The sequence below is a fragment of the Psittacula echo genome (genome assembly GCF_963264785.1).
Source record: "Psittacula echo genome assembly, chromosome: 4".
Lineage (NCBI taxonomy): Eukaryota > Metazoa > Chordata > Aves > Psittaciformes > Psittacidae > Psittacula > Psittacula echo.
Window position 1 is genome coordinate 2,046,228 of NC_137738.1, and position 24,358 is coordinate 2,070,585.

General features: G+C 41.6%; 1 protein-coding gene across 2 annotated transcripts in view; it reads right to left on the reverse strand.

The window, feature by feature from the left end:
* Positions 1-231: 231 nt before the first annotated feature.
* INTS7 (integrator complex subunit 7) overlaps positions 232-24,358 on the reverse strand; it is a gene marked incomplete at its 5' end in the record, with an annotated part of 69,952 nt that continues 45,825 nt past the window's right edge. The window contains one exon of one of the 2 annotated variants that reach the window (XM_080616093.1): positions 232-283. In XM_080616093.1, coding sequence (XP_080472219.1) covers positions 281-283 — 3 coding nt within the window. In that variant the 3' untranslated portion in view covers positions 232-280. The remainder of the gene's footprint in view (positions 284-24,358) is intronic. The other variant, XR_013956639.1, reaches the window with a different exon arrangement.

Here is a 24,358-nt window from a genome sequence, read left to right on the forward strand (position 1 = left end):
CTGCTTCAAGCTAATGGCTGTCACATTAAACCAAATCTGCTCAGGGCCTTGAGATTATTAACACCCAAGTCAGTCATCAATACCTCACACAGATGTGAGTACCCCACACCCAAGGTGACAGATCACACACACGGAAGCTATCCCACTCCCCAGTTGTAGCCTACCGTGCCTTTATCCTGAAGGCACATCATCAGAGTGCAGACGTCACCCGTTGCTTGATGGTTCACCAGCACCATGGCTTCATCTTCTGATACTGCATTAACATCATCACCCCATTCCACTACTATTGAAAAAAATAACATAAAAAGGTCAATTTTACAATGCCTATAAATGTACCAAAAAAACCCCAAAGACCCAGATAATTATAACAAAGGAAGCTACATGCTACATGTCCATTTAAACTGGCACATAGCATAAAGATAGGAATATCAGCAAGACCATTTTTCTAAGCAGAGGGTATCCAGCTTAGTTTTAAATTGCATGCACAGAATAAGAACAAAAGTTCTCTACCAGAACATACGCACAGAGATTGATCTTTTTGTGTCATTACACCATTCTATATTTAGGGTCTCAAAATTACATAAGCTTTTGACCCAGCTTTCGAATTCAACTGTTTCACCTCATTAGATTAAAAAACAGATCATGTTGGCAGAGATGGTTTTTGGTCATTCTTTTTTAACTTACCAAGTTTGTTTCATTTCTACACTTACTATTAATAAACCACCCTGGTAAAAGCAAACCAGAAAGTCTGCAGTTGGATCATTGGCTTTAAAATGCTACATTAAACAAACTCAGTAATTCACATTGAAATAAGTTAGCTCTAGGCAAGAAAGTGGCTTCAGAGAATGCTGCTCAGATGACAGAAACTATTAGTCACTCTTCTGTAGAGCAGATACTCCAGTGGTAAGAATGATGTTGGGAGGAAGCTACAGCTGCTCATCAGCCAACATTTACACTGACGAGCAAGAATTCCTGAGGTAAGGAAAAGGAGTTTAAATTGCTGCTTCCATCATCACCAAGTAACTAATCAGGAAAAACAAGACGACTGCCTCCCAAAGAAGAACACAGGATGGAAAACCAGGTTGTAAGCCTGTTGTAAATTGAAGACCAGAATATGTCTAATGCTGTCATTGGGACAAAAAGATAAGCATGTGGAGTCTGGTCTCTCTTCAATAAAAGGGATGGTTACTGCAGTGCAGGGTAACGGGAAAAGATGAGCAGAGCAGTTCTGTGAAGTTCAAAAGGAGAGGTAAGACACATCGCCCATACATGTAGGATGGGATTATTGTTTCTGTGTTTGTTCAGTATCTTAAGCGGTTCTCACTTGCTATTATTTCCAACATCAAAGGAAGTATTTCAGCTCTGCTGCTGAATCTTTAGCACTGTTATTAACGGATTTCCAGGCAGTGAACAACTCTCATCACAGGACAATTAATTACTTTACTACTATTTGTCTCTGAAGCAGTGGTTTAACTGATGCAAAAGCCATAGGTTACACACTGAAGACAACACCCTATAGTCCCTGCATAGCTCCCATGTCCTTGCAGAAATCCATTTAGCAACAGGCCTTTGAAAACTGCCACTTTGTTATGTTAGTACTGAATTAAGACTTGAACACAAAGTAAATAAATGAAATGCTGTATTTACAAGTAGAGTCAGAGATACAAAGGTAGGGAGGTGTATTCACTCCATAATGTTCAAGCTCCTTTCCCTGGGCAAGCTAATAAGCACAGATCCTCTCTTTTAATTCTTAACATGATCTTAGAAGATTCCCCTTTATCTCTCCTCCTCAATTACACGCAAATTCCCTCTAATGTCCTCTCTAACGCTATGGAAGTTGGGAAATGCCTGGTTCTGGCAGCCACAGTTCACCATGCACCTTCCCTATCAAGTATTTCACATGCCCACCTATGGCAGTACCCCACAAAGCAAGAAACTAAGATGAAACAAGAATTGCTTTACAGAGAAATGACACATACTTATTCTGGAAGTATAACTTCAGTGTCTTTATTAAGAAGCCAGTATGCAATTGTCTTACTGAAGTGTGGCCTTCCAACAGTAATAAAAACTAAGTACTAGATACATTCAGCATCTGCAAAATAAGGTTTCTCACAAGTAGCTCATCATTCCAACCCTAACTATTCTATGATTCTATGATTTCCAAATACAATTCTTTTATTTCTAGATCACCCAGAGAAAAATGGATTACTTTATTACAGATACTGCCCTGGAACACACAGATTAATGCTACTCATCAGTTCTACTGCAGAGCAGCTTGAAAAAGAAACTCTTTTTAGCCTTCAAAAATGTTTCACAGATCTAACTTTCTGCAGGATTAAAGCTCACGACTGAAGAATGTAACGTAAGCCATAAGAAGTGCATGCACTTTAAAACAACTAAAGAGGAGAACTCTCTTTATCCACCAACTGGCCAGGCTAACAGCTCAACTTCTGCGGCTCAGCGGACAGGTAGGAAGCTGTTAAACTGACAGTGATTCAGCTGGACATCCTCTAGTTCCTTTGCCCTGTCATTTCTCCTCAGGCAATCACTCTGTCTCTTGTGCTTAATAATGCTTTATGGTCAATCGATTGACCTGATTACCAAGGAGAAAGGAATCAGTTTGTGCAAGTCCTTCCCAGAGCATTTCTGGATAGGAAACCCAACAGCAAACCACACAAGTGTGCAGAAAAGCCACTGCCATTACCACACATTCCTAAAGAAGAAAAAACCCCTTCAAATATCTAGAATCTTAAGTTCATTGTGTCCCTTTAAAGTCAGTGGGGGAAATAAATGCCTGTCTTCAATCATTCCACCACACCGAAATACTCCGAAGGAGCAACTTTTGCTTTAAGAAATACTTGTGCTATTACATTGCTCCATCGCAGTTGGAAACAGTCGCATCAAAACCCCAGCTGCACGCCAGCAGAACCAGGAACGCTGCTTTGCTCCACTGCAACAAGACAAAAATCAGTTCAAAGACAACTACTTGTCACTCAGGAGCCTGAAAACCAGCAAACATTGCTCCTCAGCCTCCTTCTATTGCCAGGGCACATTTTATAGGGATACTGGGTCTGTGTCTACAGCCTCGCAATAGTTAGGTTTCTGAAAATGCAGTTTAATATAGTGAAATAGAGTAAGGAAAGAGCAGGAAATCAGTTTAACATGGAAATTCAAAATCATGGTACACTCAGTACCAAGCAGATCTGGTAATCCTGATGAGTAATGACATCTTTCCCCCACAAGATTGAGACAGAATTGGCTTAGCTGTAAGAGATGCTTCATTTGTGACTTAGCATTGCAAGGAAAAGGCTTCTCCAGGAAAGGATGAAGACAATGTTACTTGCAACTGCATCCACAGTAAGACAAGAAAGAGTTACCCTTCTCTTATAACAAGAAGTCCAAGACGGACACGAGTCTCTAAAACATCAAGAAAATATTTCATCCGATGAGCTGCAAACTGAGCTTTGCACGAGCTCATCCTTGCAGACCTTAAAGAAGAAAATAAAAGCAATGAGTTTTATCCATGTTTTTACTGAACTTTTACACATTTAAATATATCTATTGAGAGTTCTCAGAACATTACCAACCCCATGAAGTTCAACAAGGCCAAGTGCAAAGTCCTGCACTGGGTTGGGCCAATGCCAGGCACAAACACAGGCTGGGCAGAGAAGTGATTCTCAGCAGTCCTGAGGAGAAGGACCTGGGGGTGTTGGTTAATGAGAAACTGAACATGAGCTGGCTTCAGTTTGCGATTGAGCCCAGAAACCTGGCCTGCATCAAAAGGAGTGTGACCAGCAGGTGGAAGGAGGTGATCCTGCCCCACTGCTCTCATGGGACCCCACTTGGATGCTGCATCCAGCTCTGGTTGCACAAGGACATGATGCTGTACGAGCAAGCCCAAAGGAGGCCATGAGGATGATCAGGGGCTGGAGCACCTCCTGTATGAAGACAGGCTGAGAACATTGGGGCTGTTCAGCCTGGAGAAGAGAAGCTGCATGGAGACCTCAGAGCAGCTTCCAGTGTCTGAAGGGGGTTACAAGGATGCTGGAGAGGGACTCTTCATCAGGGACTGTAGCGATAGGACAAGGGGTGATGGGTTCAAACTGAAAGAGGGAAAGTTCAGGTTAGATCTAAGGCAGAAGCTCTTCCCTGTGAGGGTGCTGAGGCGCTGGCACAGGGTGCCCAGCGAAGCTGTGGCTGCCCCATCCCTGGCAGTGTTCAAGGCCAGGTTGGACAGAGCCTTGGGCGACACAGTCCAGGGTGAAGTGTCTCCTGCCCCTGGCAGGGGGTTGGAATTGGATGATCTTAGGGTTCTTTCCAACCCAAACCATTCTGTGACTATATGATTGGCTGCTTTGTCCTTAACATAACTGTGTGCATGGAAGCAATGCTATGAATAAATATTCAAGCACTTTATTTGCAGTATGTCATTAGGCTGGGCAAATGACTACTCAGCTAACTAACAATTCCATAGATCAATTTTATACTTACGAACATGCCTGGCAAGAATGGCGGTATCTGCACGATTGCCTAGCAATGAATTTGAACTAACTTCATTTTGCATACTGCGTTTTAAAACTTCAGGTATGTTCTGAGATTTTCAACCATCTCTTCTTCATTAGAGTTAACAGTTTTACTACAGTGTGTAAAAATCAGCATAAGTTTTATTGGCAACATAAGTTCCAATGAATACCTAGGGCTATTGTTTCAAGAGGTATCGGGTCTTAAGTTCTTATTTCCCCACTGAATTGGAAAGCAAGGAAAAAAGAAAAAGCCTCCAGGCATTTGGAAATGGGCAGTGAAGGAACCAAAGGCAATTCTCCTACAAGCACCCAATCCTACAAGCTACCATGTTAATTCCATATATAAAAAAGATGAAAGACCCATGCTTTATAGCAAGGTCAGGGAAACTCTAAGTGTTCTCATCACAATTATTGAACCCCCCAAACCCATAAACCAGCCTAGATAAATCCCCTGAAAGTTGTCATATATGTAAATATATTGATTTGGAAGCCCATTTTATTCGCTGTTTAGATTTGAGTCTACACACAAGACACATAGCTTTCTCTAGCAACTGGAGAACTTTTACTCCAGAACTTCCCACTCCTTCGTTCAGTTTTCTTCTCATCACTCATGATCACTTGCATCCATGAGGCAAGGCTTCAAGAAAAGCTGTTCCAAGAAGCTGCAGGTTGGCAACACACAGAACTGAAGAGTAAAATCTCTTGGAAACCTTCAGTAGTTAATACTTGGCACTATTAATGGACAGTCTCCTTTGCTTCCTCAAAGAGGGAACATTACTATTAGGTATGCAACAGTGACTGTAACTCAAGCAGGTTTCTATGTTTTAAACACTCCTCACACTCAAGCAGTTTTGTTTGGCAAGTTGCACCCTGCTTTACTCTTATTCACAAATGGCTCATCAAAGCATGTTTCAGCTAGAGTAGCTATGTAGAGTTGTTAAATTCATTTGTCTCGCTTCTATAGATGAGATTCTTTGATAGCTGGCATTAAGAAATCCCAGAAGTGATGTGAGAGGTTGAATATTACTTAGCATGACTAGACAGCATTAAAAAAAACACATGGATATAGTACAGGTGTGGGGTTTGCCCCTTAACAAAAAGGTTCAAGGCATTTGTCTCTCTGAATTGGTTGCCTACACGAAGAAAAGGGAAACCAAAGAGTGGACTAAGTAAACCAGCATACAGTTAGGTTTTTACACTTATTAAGTATGTATTTTAGGGTTAGAAAGTATTTTAAACCACCTATGTTAAATCAGACAAATATTATTGAAAAGAGGAAAAGAGCTCTTCCTATCCCACCCCTTCCTGCCAAAATTCATACTGCCAAGGAAACCTTCACATATTGTGCCTATGTACACACAAGACATACAAGTGATCAGTAAAAGTAGTCTGGAAAAGGAGGGAAAAGAACATGCACACAACATAACATCTCCTTAACACAGCTTCACTTAATGTGTTATCTTTCATTTCCCATTAAAGAATGTACCCTCGCTACAGAAGTATTAGCAATTTCAATGCTCTTACAATATACAAACCTTAAGGTTGTGAAAATCTGTTTCAAACAAGATTTTGATACCAAAAGAAGCCTCTTTTACAGCTAACTTGGCTCAGACTTTCATAGTGATGATGAACTGACCTGTGCTGACAAACTGTCCCTTTTATTTCCATCAAGAAAAGTGTTCATCATTGAGAAGTCAAAGAAGCAGCAGCTGGGGAAGAGAAGCCTGAAGATAAAGGGAGTTTCCAGACTCCACATTAAATAAACCAAGATTAGGTTTAACATGGCCCAGTCACCATCTGTGTTTTTCTGTGACAAACCATCTTGCACACCTCTACGCTTCATCGTAGGAAACAATGCACATTTCCTTTGGCCTTCAGTTCCATTCTTTTTAGCTTCCTTTCCCTCTCTATCTGCAGTTGACAGGCAGAACTGCTTTGTGGAGAAGAGGACTTTAGCAGTCACAATATTTATGCCCTTAATCAGCCCACACTCTGACTTCAATTCACTGACAGGAAGAGGTGTTAAAAACAGGAGACAATTACAATAGAGATGCCCTGGCTCTTTCCTCTTTTGAGCCAACCCAAGAACCACATTCTTCCTAAAGCACAGCAGTTCCTTTTGGAAATGGGCCCTAGTGATGACTGCTTTTGAAGACTGACAATTTTCCTGGAGTGCATGTTCAAGACCTCATGGGTACAGTTTGCTGGAGTTCTATAATTCACTGGCACGAGAGATGATGCTTGTGGCTGAAGAGAGGCCTCCTTTTACCCATCTGTGAGCAAGAATCAATAAAAGTGAAACCTCAGCTCATCTTCAGTGAAGCAAACTTCTTCCACTGACTTCAATAGAGGCAGCACCATCTCAAGAGCTTCACCTCCTCACAATTATGCTAGGCAAGCAGTTTATATGATAAGAAAACTTTTCAAGTCAACAAATTCTGTCAGGATACAGAAGCTATGCTCACTATAGATATTGAAGGAATAGTTTCAATACGTCCTAAGTCTTACAAGAACACATCTCTCACTAGACATACCCTGGAGGTCTCCCAACACCAATTTATGTTGCTCCCACGACAGTGCTTGAACGCAGAGGCACCAAAGTCACACAGCTTCTAGTTCTGATCATCCAAACTGGAACCTCAGCTGTATACAGTGGTTAGTGCTTCCAAGGAGCAGTATGAGAGAAACAGTGTTTGTAGCCACATAAGCAAATGTGGACTGTGAAATGTGAAGACTGTGATGGATATCAGCTTTCATGGCTATACTGGTCATAAACTGTAGCAGCCAAGGAGCCACTCCACTGTCTGTACTGCTGTTTCTATTATTAGAAAAGCAACTGCAAGACTGAAGAATGGGATGGAGTGCTGAAATCCTTTTGAAGTACCTCGAGCTCATGAGTCAGACCACTCGCAGAAGGAGCAAGCTGTACAGCACATTCCTCCCTGCTGACAGATAAAATACATTAACTACCCAGAGGAACATCAATGCATTCATGAAATAATACCCTAATGCTCTAATGCCTTACATGCTGCAGATGTTATAGTGGCCAGGAAAAATCAGTTTGTTTGAAGCCTAGAAGAAAGAGAAGCAAAGCAATGGGGCAGTCTTGCAATCTTCCTCACCACAAAAGAATACATCCTGTGTATTTAGCACACTTAAGAAATAAAACTGGTAAAGGTTAAGGGATATTGCCAATCACTCAAGTAAGGCTTGAAAGGTAGAAACAATCCTAAGGGGTTCAAAGGATGCACAAAAAATTACCTACTTTGAAGCACATTGTTGGCAAGGTCCCAAAAAGACAGAAGAATCTGAACCAACGGTAAACAGACTTCAGGTTAACTGCTGTCACTTCAGGTCATGTTTAAAGCATTAATTTGGTCATTCCTAGTTATACTGTGCAAAGAAACACTGTTCATCTACGTTCAAAAATGTTTACTTTCAACACCAAATAAAGACAAAGTTTACAGGACTGCCCTCAACATGACCAAAATAGAAGCTGAAGTGGAACTTGTGGCATTTGCTGGTTAAAACCTTCTGAACAGTCCGGGGATGACCAAAAAGCTGTAACACCGTAAGTGATAGAAGCAAAGAAACAGGCTTCTATAAAACAAGCACTGAAGAGACAGAGACTCTGAACAGAAGGAACTCAGCTAAATTGTTACACAGAGCAAAGACATGATTTGCTAAGAACATGCAATTTTAAGTGGTGAGAACCCTCCTTTGGCATCACGGGGCCACAAGACCGCTTGTACCAGTAAAGAGACCCACAAAATATTCCACTGGAGTTTCCTGCTCCCTAGATGGAGAGTATGGGCTTGAAAATGTTCAGAAGAATGAAGACATACAAGGGTCTTTTTTACCTTTCTGCCCTTCAACCCTGCTCAGAGACAACGATGGAAACACCACAGTCAATTCCTCAACACAAAGAGATCCAGCAGTTGCCGAAATAGACCCTTTTTATCAGACAGGGTTGTGGGTCCTATATTTCAGTCTCTTTATCTATAGTGATAACTTTTATGAGTGAGAAAGGATTCTCACTGCTCAAGCATATGACTTTACACAATAAATCCACAGAACACTTCCATTTGTTCACCCATAACACTGATGGTTACTCTCAACAAGAAGACAGCCCAACATCAAATTTGCTTAAGTTGGTATCACAGTCTTAAAAGTCCTCCTCAGTCATACAATCTCAGTCATACATTGAAACTATAGTATTTTAAGTATTGTTACAATGCCAAACACATCCTAAGATCAAAGAAAATTGTGTCTGTAAGGCTGCTTTATGAAAACCAGGCTGGCTTTTCTAGAGTTAAAAGGAAAAGTGACTTTGAAATCAGGGGAGTTTCAGAATCCACCCCCATTACAACAATTCAAGCACGTTCCTCTGTGAAAGAGCAGTGAGAGGAGAAGAAAGTGTGTCTTTTCTATGATGAAAACTATACCAGTGCAGCTGGGTAACTAAAACATGCCACAAATACAGAGCCTGCTGTTGTTGTTACCCTTATCACCCTTTCAAGCAAAGAACAGTTGGCTGTGGCTCTGTATTTGAATAACTTGAACCCAGCAGGTTACAACAGTGCTGTATCCATACTCAATCTGCCCCATCACTACTGCTCTGCAACTAACCAAACAGGAACAGAGCTGACAAGCAGGGTCTGACACATCAATCACTGTCTGCCAGGCATTATTGGTTTTATTTTCCCTTTAAAAACTACAAGTATCGTTACAAAGATTCCCATCCACTGCATGAGCTGGAGAACTTGTTTCTTCCAGGATTCAAGTCAGACAAAGTCTGAGGCAGCTTTTCCTCCTGTAGATATGAAAATAATGAGAAATAAAGCAGGAGGAAAGAGGAAGATTTTTTTAGAGCAAAAAAAGGGTGGTGGTAAGCTCTTCTGAAATTCAGTATGGCAACCCAGGGACATGAGACTGAGGAAGGAAAGCTGTAGGAGAGAAAATGATCATCCCCCGAGCAAAAAGCCCAATCACTAGGTTGTACCCCAGGCTCCATACTGGTACCAGTAGTGTTCAACATCCTTGTTAGCAGCCTGAACTATGGAGTGCACCCTCTAAACTGGCAGCAAGCTTGCAGACAATGAAGAACTGGGAGGAGTGATTGATAAGCTTGCTCAGTGCTGGGGAGCACTGGGTCCGGTCCCGCGCTCCCCAGTACAATGTAAGATGCAGACTTACTGGAGGGAGTCCAACAAAGACCCACTAAGATGATTAAGGGACTGAAGCATCTTTCATAAGAGAAGAGGCTGAGGGACCTGGGACTAATTCAGCCTGGAGAAGAAAAGACTTCAGGGGGGTAAACCTTACCCATGTGTAAGTAACCAATAGAGGTGCAGGGAGGGGATTAGATTTACCCAGACTCCTGCAGTATCCAGTGACAGGCTGAGAGACAACAGGCACAAACTGAAATACAGGACACCCCACTTCAACAGAAGGAGAACAAATCCTCTAAAGGTGGTTGAACACTGGCACAGGTCACACAGTCAAGCTGTGAAGTGTTCATCCTTGGAGCTATTCAAAACCTGACTGGGCATGGACCTGGACAACCTGCTCTAATTGACCCTGCATGGTGTTCAACTACATGATCCTGTGGTCCCTTCCAAACTAAAGAACTCTGTGATCCACAGCCTGACGCTAGGAGGAAAAACACAGTCTTAACAGAATTCCTTCTTAGTGGATACCACCAGCTACAACAAAATCTACATTTCCCTCCTGCAGCATGAAAAGGAGCAGCCTTTATAGTCATAAAGCACACACTGCAAATACAAACTGGAAAGGTTCTTCTATCTTGCTCCTACAGAACTGCAGCATAGACATAAATTTCAAGGACAGCTCAAACTTTCATATTACAGAAGCAGAATGATTCACCTGGGATCATCAGATTCAGGCAGGAAAGTAGGACCAGTAAACACCACCACAAGCTTGAAGCAATGATGCATTTTAGACAGAATAAGCCATTGTGATCACTGCTATGAAGTCTTGAGAACTTCATTTATATCTGTATCTTTCGCTACATTACACAGTATGATGGCAAATTACTCCATTGAGACTGCTTTGTTGCATGTCAAGCATGAAGCATACAAGCAACCAGATTGAAATTGAGCTACTTTCAGTTACTCAAATACCCTAAACATTCAAATTACTACTTAATGCTCAGATATAGCTGTTGACACTTAATTACACTTAAATCTTAGACTAGTAATAAGTAAACAAAAAAAAAAAAACCCAACATGTAAAGTGGGAAGGCCTCGATTATTTCCCCTATTATCTTTATTCAAGATATTTCTTGTTTTTCCAGTTTTGGACAAGATGCTCTAACACACAAGAAGCAGAAAAGAGCCACTGCAACACCATGTGATAAAAGTCAGCCCAACCACAGCTATCAGATGAAGATGGGATGATGGGGCAACAAACAACAGTTGGACCAGAAAGGATCCTTATGGAAATGAGGTCTGCTACACTGGAAGACCTGCTGGGCAAGACTGGTTGTTCCAACACACAAACCATACCCAGCACGAGTCACCTAAATTACCTTTGAAATTGCTATGGATTTCTTTTAAAAACAAACTTGTTAGGCATGTTGTGGTCTTTGGAGCACAGCAAGTTGAAGAGTTTTGGTCTTTTAAAGAATGTCAGAACAGGTTAAAAGCATGCAACTCACACCTTTTCCCTGTAAGCTTAAATACAAAAGAGAAATATTCTTGTTACAAACATTCTAAAGCCACATGCCACAGACACCACAGAACCACTATTTAGGCAGGGTCAGGGTGGCAGCTGTTTGACTTTTAGCAGGCTTTGGATTTGGTTGGGAGAAGCAAATTAAAGCAAGTATTTTCTTCCTCAGAGAGCACTCTGAAAGCACATCCTTTATCACAGTCCAAGTACTGCGTCGTAACAATAACCTGAGCTGTCTTTGCAGAGCCAACTGACTATGCAGCAGAATCTACTCAGGGGCAGTACTGAAATCCTACAATACCATTACTACAGTTTCCTTTTGAGTCACTGGCAATGGTACGCATTACTCATTTGATCCTGGTGCTTGTCCTTCCAGATGTGAAATTCCCTGTGATGCTGAAGAGTCATTCATAAGGTACTTCACTTCCCTCAACTATTAAGGTGACTCCAAAGCTACCATATCATACAGCCTTAAAAAAGGAAAACAGATACAAGACAAAAGCAGATCTTCTCAGTGAGGTTCCAGGGGAGGCAATGCCCAGAGAATACACCCAGGTGCACAGCCCTGAGTAAAGGGATACTTTTTACATTGTGTGATCAACACCAAAGAACAGTAAATCCAAACCAACTGTGTGAAAAATCCCATTAGGGCAATGGTCTGTGCAAAGCAAATTACTTGTGAAACAGCAGTGCTGCCTCCTCCAGGGAGAGAACTACCTCTTTCAAAGCAGGGGGAATGGTTGAAACCCGCTTTGCAGCATCAGCTCTTAACTTGATCTTGATGTAAAATAGTCAGCCTTGTGCAAGCTGGCTACAACAAACAGCATAATCTAAAAATCAATATCCTCAAGCACAGCTGCAACACTCTTCTCTCCTCTACACCTCAGCACCATCCTGCACTTCCAATGGGTTAATGTTGCCGTATGGCACGAACCAGAACCAACTCACTGGCCATTTTCAAGCTGCAGTGTGGAGGGGGAAACTTCATAATGAAAGAATCAAAAAATAACTTGATACAGATGCAAGGAAACAGAAAGAGAAACCTTTCAAAAGAAGCCTTAAATGTTTGCACCATCAGGTTTCAAGGACTCTGTGAAACTTTTCACCCACGCTACAAACAGCCTTTACAACAAAGAAGTTATAACATGAAAAATATTTCCCCTTGGAAACAGCAAATTCCGACATTCAGTTTTATGTTCCTGTTTATGCAAGTCCCATTATTAAAACACTAGGCTACAGTAAGCTTAAAAAGCATGCTGGAAAGTGCATGACAGTAATTCTAGCTGGGAACTTAAGCTAGTACTTTCACTGATATGACACAGCAAATGATTCAAGCTGACAAAGCATCTTACCATACTTAAATTTACCCCAGGTTATCCTGCACCAGTTCAGAGACTCTTTAGAATTAAGTGTGTGGCCACGTTTCAGCTTGCCAGGAAGCATAAATTCATCATCATCAGATCAGAAGCAACACCTTTCATGGCTCTCTCAGGCTACCACAAATGAAGTAATTAGCACAGAAAAAAACCAGCCTCTCTCTTTAGATTATTCCTGTTTCTACACCCCAAAGCAGCAGCAAAAAGTTCACTGTTCCTAATTTGGTGAAGTTTAGCTCTCTGGCATCTGTTACTATTACAAAACAAGTAATCCTCTTATATCTGCTGACAACTGCACAAAAATACCTTGGATTTGTGGCTGACTGTCTTACTGGGAGTTTCAGTAGGATTTTTACTGACATTAAAAGGTAAGACTTGAGGCAAACCAATGTATTGCAACATTCTGAATGGCTGGCTCCAATACCTACCCTTCACCCTCAGTACACAGCCTAATGTTCAGTGAAATATCCGGGACCCCGTTTTGAAATACGCTGCTGCAATGACAGTAACCGAGGTTTCTCTTCCTCTTTCTCTCCTTCTTCCTCAAATTAAAGTAAGATGTATTTAAAATCCAAATCTCAGATCAAAACCCTTTTATATACATTGGGAAGAAATGGTGAAAATGACAGCAGAAAAATGCTGGGGGAACTAAAAAGAACAGACTTCAGAGTACATCAATTAAAACCAGTGCTTCACTGCAGAGCAGTTTCCCTGGAGAGCACCTGTAAAAGGGTGTGAAAGAGACTGTGGAAATGGACTTCTTCATTTCAAATACAGCCACAAATGCAAGATGATGTTATGAATCTCAACATTTCACTTTACAATTAAATGATTAATGTGAATACTCTGAAGTCTGTGGGTAACAATAGGTACTGTAAGCCCTTTTCATGCAACTTGTCATGATCTGTGGCTACAAGTGCCTTGGCTTACTCATGAAGCACTTGCCAAGTGTCTTACAAATTACTCTCTTCAGACAAAAAGAAAGCTAGGCATAAGTAAGTTTATTCAGGCTACAGAAGTCAGGCACTCCCACAGAGCAAGAGCTTTGGTCAGTGCACTCCCAATACTGAACTCTACCTACCCAAATAAATCCTCCGTACCCTGTCTCAAAACAACCCCATGAGTGATCAGACCCCCAGATTTACCACATTGGTTTTGCCAGGTATGAGGAAAAGGTAATAGGACTGGAAAAGAAAGGAGCAAAACACCTAAAGAAAGGAGCAGACCATCTGCTACAGCTCTTGCTTCACCACAGCAGCCACCAGAACGACCCCTAACCTTCCTACAGCGACCCACCGTGACAGCACGCGTGGTTATGTGAACTCAGCTCTGCATCTGAGCTTTTAAGGTTTAGTGGGCTGTTAAAACATTTACAAACAATGGGAGCAGTAAACAGGAGGGGGGAACAGTTCAGCATTTTATTCTCCCTCTGAAACCAGTGAGGGATAAAAGTGCTACTCCAGCCTCTACAAATCTTGTCAACCTCCAGAAGCCCAAGGTAGGCATCAAATGATCTTTAAACCATCTAAGACAACAGGATTACCAGGGCAAAGGCATTGCTGTTGCCACATTCCCTTTAATGTAGTAGTATTAGGTTTGATGATACAAGTGTTTAAAATTAAAACAGATTCTTTCTTTTTTGTTTTTATGCAATCCCCTATGTGCAAGAGGTCTAACAGACATTTATATTCACCACACCTGCATCCAAAAGCTTTTTGCAATGTAAACTGAACTTCATAGGTCCTTCATGTTGCATTAGTTACACACAGGCTATGGTTATATTTATTCCCAAGCAAAGCTGTTGCTAGGAGGAACAACATCTGAATTTTATGCCAGAGACAAGCACAAGAAATAAAAAAGGGTATGAAAGAAGAATACATTTGGAAACAAAACAGGCAGTTACCAGAGCTGGAGTTTTGCCGGGCCATCTGTATATATTTACGCATATCAAAACAGAACAGGTTCAGGTACAAAACTCAAGAGGCCACTTTTCTAATGCAATACCTTCACACGAGCTGCACAGTGGTACAGAGCCCTTCTTATCACCCGCACTGTTGCTTTCTCCAAGGTCTCCCCAGATACACCCAAATACACGTCCAGCCTCATGTTTCTGCATGTCCCTGGGTCAGACTCATAACTGACTGTCCTGGGTTTTTATATACAGAGTAGAAAATCTTAAACCCAACAATACTTTAAATTCTTTTACCACCTTATCCTTTTTCCTGATATTAAGACTAAACAGGTACCTGCATATGCCTTTTGGGTCTAAAAGGGTATGATAAGCAAGGTGGACTAAACATCACCTAAAGGAAAGGATGCAGCTTCATACACAGGCTGCCACTGCCAGATTAATAGGTTGCTCCAGAAGCAGCACAAGTAAAGCCCAGTTTCCCAAAAACTGGTTGTCCAACCTTCTTCTCCTCAACAGGCTGGAGAAGATATGTCAGCACTGTGGCAAATCCAAAGCCACTGATGCACTGGCTGGACATGCAGCAGATGTCAAACAAGACAGAGGATGGCCAAACCTGTCTGCACTGCCCTCAGCTGAGGCGCTAACTTGGGTCTCTCGCCTCTGCTCAGCTGCCAGTTTTCACAGAACTCCTGAGAACACGATGATGTGCAGTGCTGGTGTCCTCAGCATAAGAAGGACATGGAGCGGTTGGAGCAAGTCCAGAGGAGGCCACAAGGATGATCAGGGGCTGCAGCACCTCCCGTATGGAGACAGGCTGAGAACATTGGGGCTGTTCAGCCTGGAGAAGAGAAGCTGCGTGGACACCTCAGAGCAGCTTCCAGTGTCTGAAGGGGGCTACAAGGATGCTGGAGAGGGACTCTTCATCAGGGACTGCAGCGATAGGACAAGGGGTAATGGGTTCAAACTGAAAGAGGGGAAGTTCAGGTTAGATCTAAGGCAGAAGCTCTTCCCTGTGAGGGTGCTGAGGCGCTGGCACAGGGTGCCCAGAGAAGCTGTGGCTGCCCCATCCCTGGCAGTGTTCAAGGCCAGGTTGGACAGAGCCTTGACATGGTCTAGGGTGAGGTGTCCCTGCCCCTGGAAGGGGGTAGGAACTGGATGATCTTAAGGTCCTTTCCAACCCTAACTATTCTATGATTCTATGCCTGAAATCTGGTCAGTCACACATAGATTTGCAATGAAGCAAATCAGAAGTGTGGGAGGGGCAAGAGAAAGAAGAGCTGTTAAGCACGTAGCTTCATCCCATCAGGAAAGTATGCTTATAACACTGTCACATTTACCTAGACTGATAACACCCAAGTCACCAAATTACATTAAAATGGTGTTCAGTGGCCCACCCTTAACACCACACTGGAACATAACTGACACCTAAATTAACCAAAACCACTTAATATTAATTTCCCCCTCCAATTTCTGGCAAGCAAACTCAGACACTACAGTCACAGCAAAGTGCATGTTTGTAACTTTGCCTGAAAACAAATTAAAATGAAAAACCTCAGATAAATTCCTCCTTTCCGTCACCAAAAAAACCCCACATCCACAAGCACTCCTGCCATAGTCCTAAGGATTCAACCTTCCAGAACCACAGCAGTGCTGCCCTTGCTCTTAGAACACCATTTCTATTTATAGTTCTACATAAGCGAGAAGCTGTAATAAAGCTATTAATCTTTCTTCTCCTCCTTTACTTCAGTTACAGACCGGAGGTGAATATCTAAACTAGTTTAAACTATTAGAGTCCTTAAACAGGGACAATTCCATACTTTTTAGAACTATAACATTCAAAAAACAGGCTTTCCAGTTATGTCAAAAGAAGTAACACCACTGGCACTAGCCCGTAAAGTAAATACTTGTGAAATGACATAATGAAAGTACTTAAAAGAACAAACCAAAACAAATCCCAGGCACTGCTGTCTTATTAAATCTTAAAGACTTTCATTTTCTACCTTGCAGTAACACTAAAAGCGCCCTTCTTTACAGAGCAGCAGTGAGACTGCATCTCTCCTCCTCAGGAAAGAGAATCTCCAAGCTGTTCGATTCAGTTCTGATTCAAGTTCAGCTGTGAATGAAGCTGTTCTGAATTGACTTCAGCTTGCACTAGTGAAGCTGTTGACCCTCTTAGAGCCCCTTCTTAATTAATAGCTTTAAAACAACTGAGGCACAACCAGCAAAGTGTGAAGTTGAACCACTGATATTTTTAGTATTAGTCTCCACCCTGTTCTTTACATATATTAATAACAGAAGGTATAGTTGTGCATTGAGCCAAAACTTCCCCATAGCTCTCCACCATGATACTAATCTCTTTCCCAAACCGCTACTTTACTTAAACCTTGATTGCTCTGGACTGTTCAACACTGAACAACTTCTGCATTTTGTTGGCTATGCATACAGCTTAAGTACTTTGGAAGTTCTTTACAACTGTCTGTGTAGCTGATGAACTCAAAAAGCACAAATAGAAAACTTCAGAGGAACCCCACTGCTAAGCTTTCATCCAAATGAACACTGGTCTTTTTATTCCTTTACCAACCAGTTTTTAGTTTATGATAATCCTTTGTTCTCACCCTACACTTAGTTTTCCTCTCTAAAGGAACTTTGCAGAAGGCACTTTTGCAGTCTAAAGGACACTAACCAGCCAACAAAAGAGAAAGAAAAGGCCAAGAAATCTACTTCAGTGACACTTTATTCACATACTAAAGCCACATCCTGCATAGGACTGCTCTCTTAAATTGGGGCCATAAGCAATAGCTCAACAAACATATTAAAGCTGGTACTGTCACCAAAAGATGCAGTTCCTTCCTCTTTCCCTTTGTTAACTGTGCTGCCGCCTTCTTTCACCAAACCCACAAAATGAACTGGGTTAGGGACTGTGTTTTGTGTCTCCAGCAAAAAGGGGCAGGCAGTTTTAGTGTGGATCAGGGACATGATCCACATCACCACACAATCATTAAAATATTTGGCCAATAAAACTGAACCAGCAGTGACAGAATGAGCCTGAAAGCCTGGGACTGGCTTTTTGCAGTGGCACTCCCTGCTTGAAATGCCTTTGGGCAAAGAAAACAACAAAACCCATCAAAACATGCACAAAACTCCAGCAGCCTCATACACAGAATTGCTCGCTGGTGTCATGGAACATTTTTAGGAATGCAAACGTATTATCCTTATTTATTTCAGTAAGTGCATATACAAATGGCTGGACTATTATCTCCACTGCGCTGATTGCAACAGCAGTGCAATTACATGCCTACACAATCACACATTTAACATGTCATCTGAAGCATGAGAGTTTATATTCCACTATCATAAATGCAAGCAGATTACATATCTTGGAGCTGTATTTTGGCTCAGTTCACACTGGAAAGTTACACCACTAAGCTGATATTCCATACTGGATTTACTAACTACCCTGTCTAATTAAGGTTGCACAACTCCTCCATTTTCAAGATCCTGTTTTCAGAGGCTTAAACCCTTGCCAAAGTAACCTTTGGCAAGACTTCTCTGTCCCTCAAACACACCCGACAGAGAAAGGAAAAGTGATATATTCTGTTCGCCTGTTTGAGTTTCATTCTGAAGAAGTCATTTCCCAGAACAAAATGACACAGAAAATAGGGTTTATCCCCATCAAAATATCTTTTTTTTTCCTCCAGTTCTCTGGAAAACCTATAAAACTTCTGTGCTTTAGAACAGTTACATTACATGAGAATGAAAAATTGCATCTCTGACATAAAGGCATCATCTCTGACACGTTCCGATACAGACACAATCACACTGTTGAAGTGGAAAAAAACTCCTCTTTCATACACTCAGCAAAGAATTGGTGGATGAAGAATTTAACTCCCTAAGATTCTGCTTCTCCAAATCAGAGCCAGACAAAAGCTTTCCTGTAATTATTTCATCTGGCTCCTAAAAGCCTACCATCACGAAAAAGACCAAGAAAAGGAATGGAGATACATCTCTCAGGTATTCTTAGTCATATCCTTTCAGGCACTCAACCTGAAAGATGACTAGTGTGAGTAGATACACTAAAAACAAAGACCCAGAAGAACCAGGAGGGATGCAAACATGTCTAAAAATAGCAAACTCAGCCTGGAGCAGGAACAGAACCCAGAATTCCCTAAACTTTGTCTTCCTTTGGCTGTTAGCACATCCTACAGCTATTCCTGGACTTAAAAGTAAATAATTACACCTTTCTGTATAGGTTCTCCTCAGTAATTTCATCTTTTCTATCCTCAGGCAGATGTAACACATTTGGCATGCTTGCAGTAGGTTCTGTATTATCCAGAGGAGGTAAAAAAAAGGACCTAAAAAGCAGCAAACAACAAACCTGTCACTAATACAAACCTGTCACTAACATAAACCCAACAGTGTGTGCTTCTGCTCAAAGTTTAGTGCCAGGAGGCAGGAGTTTCCTAAAACTAAAATTCAGAGAACATTTCAATAACTGTAAATGATCACTCCAAAAGATGAGCTAAATGAAACAACAGAAAATGGAATACAAGCTTTACTGCTTTTGACACGTCGCTGACGCTACATGAGCTACGAAGAAGTACGATAAAGCCTGTAACTCCTGCTCCAAAAAGGAGAGATGGGAATTTCCTGGTGTGATTTTACGTATTATTAGAAACAGGACAAGGGTCACCATACAGCCCTCCCTACAAACAGACATGACTTGCACAAAGAATTTGACAGCAAGTTCACTGTACTCCTCACCTCCTCTTACGCAAAGGCACAATGAGCCTTTGCTCTGAGGCCACAGTCAGAACAGCTCCAATGTTCCAAATTCATTCAACTCTGACCTTTTCTTATCAAGACAGTTCACAAATTGCACACAAACTTCTCCTCACAAACAGTAAAAAATAAATTCAAAGATCCTTGCTTGAGCTGTGCATAACCTACACATAAATCATACACATCAGAGAACGCTGCATTAAAGCCAAGGATTACCTAGAAACCCAACACATAGCCATAGCATAAACTAGAAGTTCTGTGTAGTATGTTGCTATCCAAGTCTATTGAGTCCCACCAGGTATTTTTGCATGTTCAAAGAAAACACAGAACTAGAACAATTTTGTTTCACCATTTCACATGATGCCTGACCTCAAAACCACAAGTTGTTTCCCCCCTTCCTGTCCAGTCCTCAGAATAGTGACCGGTCTCAAAACCGAGATATTGCCCATTAAAAATCACGCTGTAGGAATACAGGAGGGTAGAAAACAATGGCAGGGTTAGACGCATAGATAGATCTCCTGAAACAACACCTCCTGCCTTATTTGGGACAACAAATTGACTTTATCTCATCTGCTGCTCTCCAGCTTCTGCTGCGTTTCCTGCCCAAGGAGAGGGGCTGACTTGTCATGAGAAGCAGTGCAGACAGCACACACTGTCTGCACTGAGGAAGTGTTGTCTCAGCAGCTCCACCTGTATCTCTCACAGTTCTGGAAGACAAAATTCTTAGAGAACAGAAGAGTTAAGGCTGTCTGAGGCAGTGAAACTAAGATGATTTTAAATTAGAGGGGAAAAAAAGAAGTACGACTGCTGAAAAAGTTATAGAGTGGTCACTACTTAATCATCCATACAGATCTGCCAATAATGTTGAATCACTTGAGGGGAACAAAGGGAGGACACAACTAAAAATACAAGTCTCAATTTTAGTCTACTTGGCTAAATAACAGAGAAGGAAGAAAGGGAAATTGCCCTCACTTGACAAAACTTGATGATTCTTACAGACTTTCTTTAAATGTCACCTTCCTGGCTGGCACAAAACACTAGCAGGCAAAACCATAGGATTTGTTCACTGTTTATTAGGCACTACATCATTACACCTGTAAGCATACTCACAGCACTAAGACTTCGCATGTGGTAACAAGTTATTACTCTTCCTTTCATCAACCCACAGCCCATCAGCCTGTCCAACGTTACTGCAAGACTGTGTGCTGGCAAGAGGCTGAAACAGAAGGTTTTGTTGAGTTGTCCTCTTCACTGCTGGGGTATGAAATACTCTTGAGCACAACTCTCAAGGAAACCCCTTCCCAAGATACATATGGCCCTGTTGGCCACATGCAACACTTCTCTCCTCCTTTGCTCTTACCATCAGAACAACACTGATGGTTGCTGCAGATAAGAGGACATTCCCTCTCTGCCAGGTCCTCCCTGTCCCCCAGCCAGAGGTAGGCTGGGCACACACCATTGAGCTGTGTGGCGCAGGGTGAAGCACAAGATTAACATCATGAGTACCAGGACTGCATTACTAACCGATTACTCTGCTGGCCTAGAGTCTTCTGGTTGCAATACTGCAACACTATCACACTAATGCTAACTTCTACACTTAGCAGGAAAAGACTTCGAGACAGTTTGTCTAAGTGTATTTACACATAGCAAGCTTTTCTCTAGTAGTCCTATTCTTAGCAATTTTATTAGATACAGCTATATTAAACTTTAGTCTGCAACTTACTTGCCCAGAGATGTTCTAATCTAAAAGACTGTTGCTTTAAAACTAGCTTTGTAAGTGAGCAGAAGGTCACAGGATATTTACCACAGATAAACAGATATGCTCCAGATATGCTCCATCTCCCTCCCATTACATCTACTGCGCTGCTTTGTGGTTTCTGGCTTACTTGTATATTAAATGCCAAATTGTAACATAGGGGGGAAAGGTATTTGCAACAAAGGATCAAGCACTCTCAAGTTTGGTTTTTTTAGAATGCATCTTCCAAAAAATGCCGGAAAATACTGAGGAGTGTTATTTAAAGGTGCCTTTCAAATCACACTGCTATGCAGATTCCAAGTTCCTGACTGAACAGCTCCTCCAGTGACAGCAATACACAATAAGCTTTAAAAGAAGAAAAAGGCTTAGAAGAGTTAGAAGGCCTTTCTGAAAGCATATAAAAATATCATTGCTAGACTATCTAAACATGCTTCACAAAAAGACACTCAGTTTTCCTTTTCATAAGCATTACAGACTTCAAGAGAACAACACAGATATTGATCATACTCTGCCCTTTAAAAATCAAAGGCAACCAATTATACCCCGGTTCCCTCTCAGACTTGCAATCTTACGAAGAAAAAGATCAGGGAAAGGAAAGTGTCCTTTGCAACTTCTCTTCCCATTCTCTCCTTTATTTTGCTTATCCAGTTAACACTCTCTTTACATAACACCAAGTGCATCTGCAAACAGAAACACCTCATTCAAACAGCACAGATTAGAGCTGTTCATATAGACAGATCATGTCATTTCTGTAACAAATCCCCTAGGATACTAGCATGGAAACACAGCTTTATGTGGTGATGGAGAGGAGAAGGGCAGACCTTATTCATGAGTTTTCCTCATCTCTTCCAGCTTTATTCACAAAATTCACCAACAATTTCACAACAACAGCAAAGCCCAGAAGGAGAATGTAGCACTCACCAGGTTTCCTTCATTCAGTGTTGAGTTCTCACCTACACATTACACACAAGGTTACAGGGGAAAAATAAAAGCCTGCCCTGAATCTATGTTGCAGGCTGAGTTTAAGTCCCTAATTACAAATGGTTATGTCACTTCTCATCCAACAGATGACCCAAGCTCAGAAGAGGAAAAGGTAAATAAGTTAAAAACCTGCAATACATCTTCAACACAACTAAAGCAGAACACTACCTCTAGTTAAGACAAGTAAACTTATTTAGCTGGTGGTCACTCTCTCAATCACGAAGAAAAATGAAGAAGAAAACCAACTCACCAGCTGCTCTGCTACTAAAAGAAAGGACAAAGCCTTAATCTTCTCAATGAACCCATGCATACCTACTATCTTGTATTTCCTTTCATAGAGATGAAACATACTGAAGTCTATCTTTGACTTTGTTTTTGGAATTGAACACAGAATAATTCTGGAGCACCATCTCTGAGATGCACGACTGCAAGTCTTAGATACCAACTATAACGAAGCAATGTATCAGTTCTGATTTAGTTATGACATACTCCATAGGGAGGAGACCTAGTGACAGTCTTTTATAAATCTATCCGTCTGGAAACAAACACATAAATTACTCTGTCTACATATGTTGAAGTCATAAAGATAGGCTTTCCAGGCTTGTTCTGCATATGGTGCTGAGCACTGAGGAAGGTAAAGAAAGAATGGACAAAAAAACCCAAGCTATCCTTTCTATTCTGTAGCTTTCAGCATAAAACATGTTAACATCTTCATATCAAATAAAATATATTTAAACTGACTTCATGTAACTGTTTGCTTAAAATCCTCCCCAAAACAAGAGCCATGCTTTATAGGGAAAAGCAAAACAAAGGGCCTCCTTACCCATACACCATCCCAGCAAACACTTCTGTGTAGCTGTCTGTAAATGATACTTCAAACAAACATACTAAGACATTTCAAGACTGTAAAACAAAATTATTTCCAATTGTCAAGATACATCAGCAACGCCAACTAACAAATGCTTCAGGAAGACTCTAGAGGGTATGCAGATCATGCTAAGACCACTTTCCAAGCAATAGGCAAAAGAAACCACACAGTTCTGCAGTCAGCAGTAAAACTATCCCAAGGAAACTGCTTTCAAAGATTGACAACCATACTGTCATGGGACAATGGCTTGAATTTTAACTACCACGTTCAATACACCCAGTTTGTCCCCAGGGTCATATGCTGCAGGACTTTAACATCACCATTACGCCCATGAACTTTCCCACTTCCAATTAGTAATAACGCAGGATACCTTGAAAGTCAATCCTTCCTTCTGGAAGGCCTTTGTGCTTTAAGGCATAAAGCAGACTTTTCAAAGTATCCCTGCCACTGCAAATACTATGTGGACTTCTTTTGATGAGCAAATACAAACATAGGAAAAGATCTTTAGAACAGCATTATCTGGGAAAGCTTGAGCTGTACCAAGCAAGGCAATTTTGAAGCAGTGCAACATCGCAACAGTTCTAGCCCGAGAGACCAGTATCTAGCTTGCTGCTGCTGCCGCCACCATCTCCTTAAGAAGAACTGGAAGCTCACCTAGAGTATCCACAGAAACACTGCGCATCTCGGAAAGGCACATGACAGGGTACCAAAAGGCACATTATCACAGAAGCTTCAGCTCTTGTAGCCTAACAAAAAGAGTGCTCCATGTGCATCAACACTGCCTTTCTGACTAATCAGGAGTCTGACCAGACTCCAGAGCTGCGTGCTGCCATTCCTTTTTTCCCTTGTTTACATGGCAAGACCTGTGGATGCAGCCTGGTCAGAAGAGAGGGAAAGAATTTTAGGAGGGCTATTCATACTTTGCACGCAGCAGATTCATCTCCACCCCTTTCCAAGGTTTAAGCACGTACAAAGAACTCATGGCTGTTTCCTTGCATGAAGTGCAGTAGCCAGGATGAAAATCAGTGCATCTGAGGACAAGACTAGAGCCTTCCTTAGTATTTCAGTACAGTCCATCACCTATATGAGCCTATGAATACTAACAAGCAAAGGTAAGTTCAGTAATAACTGCCAAGCACGCATGCAAAGGGGAAAAACCCTACAGATTCTATAATTAGCTCTGCTAACAGCAAACGAAGAGCCATACAGTCGAGAAACATTGCACAGGGCTATTTGTATGACAGAGGTTCCCTTTTGTTCCTCTCCATTCTGAAGCAGCAGCAAAGAGTCGTTGCAAGGAATAGAAGACCTACCCTTCTGACATGAGCTTCATGTCAAACTTGTTAACCTTGTGCTCTGATAGTTTCAAGTGGAGACGATTAAGAGATGCACAGACTTAAAGAGAAGTTTGGCTCTATCACCTACATGCACAGTGCAAGTCAACTCTTTTGAAGAGATGCACCTTTTCAT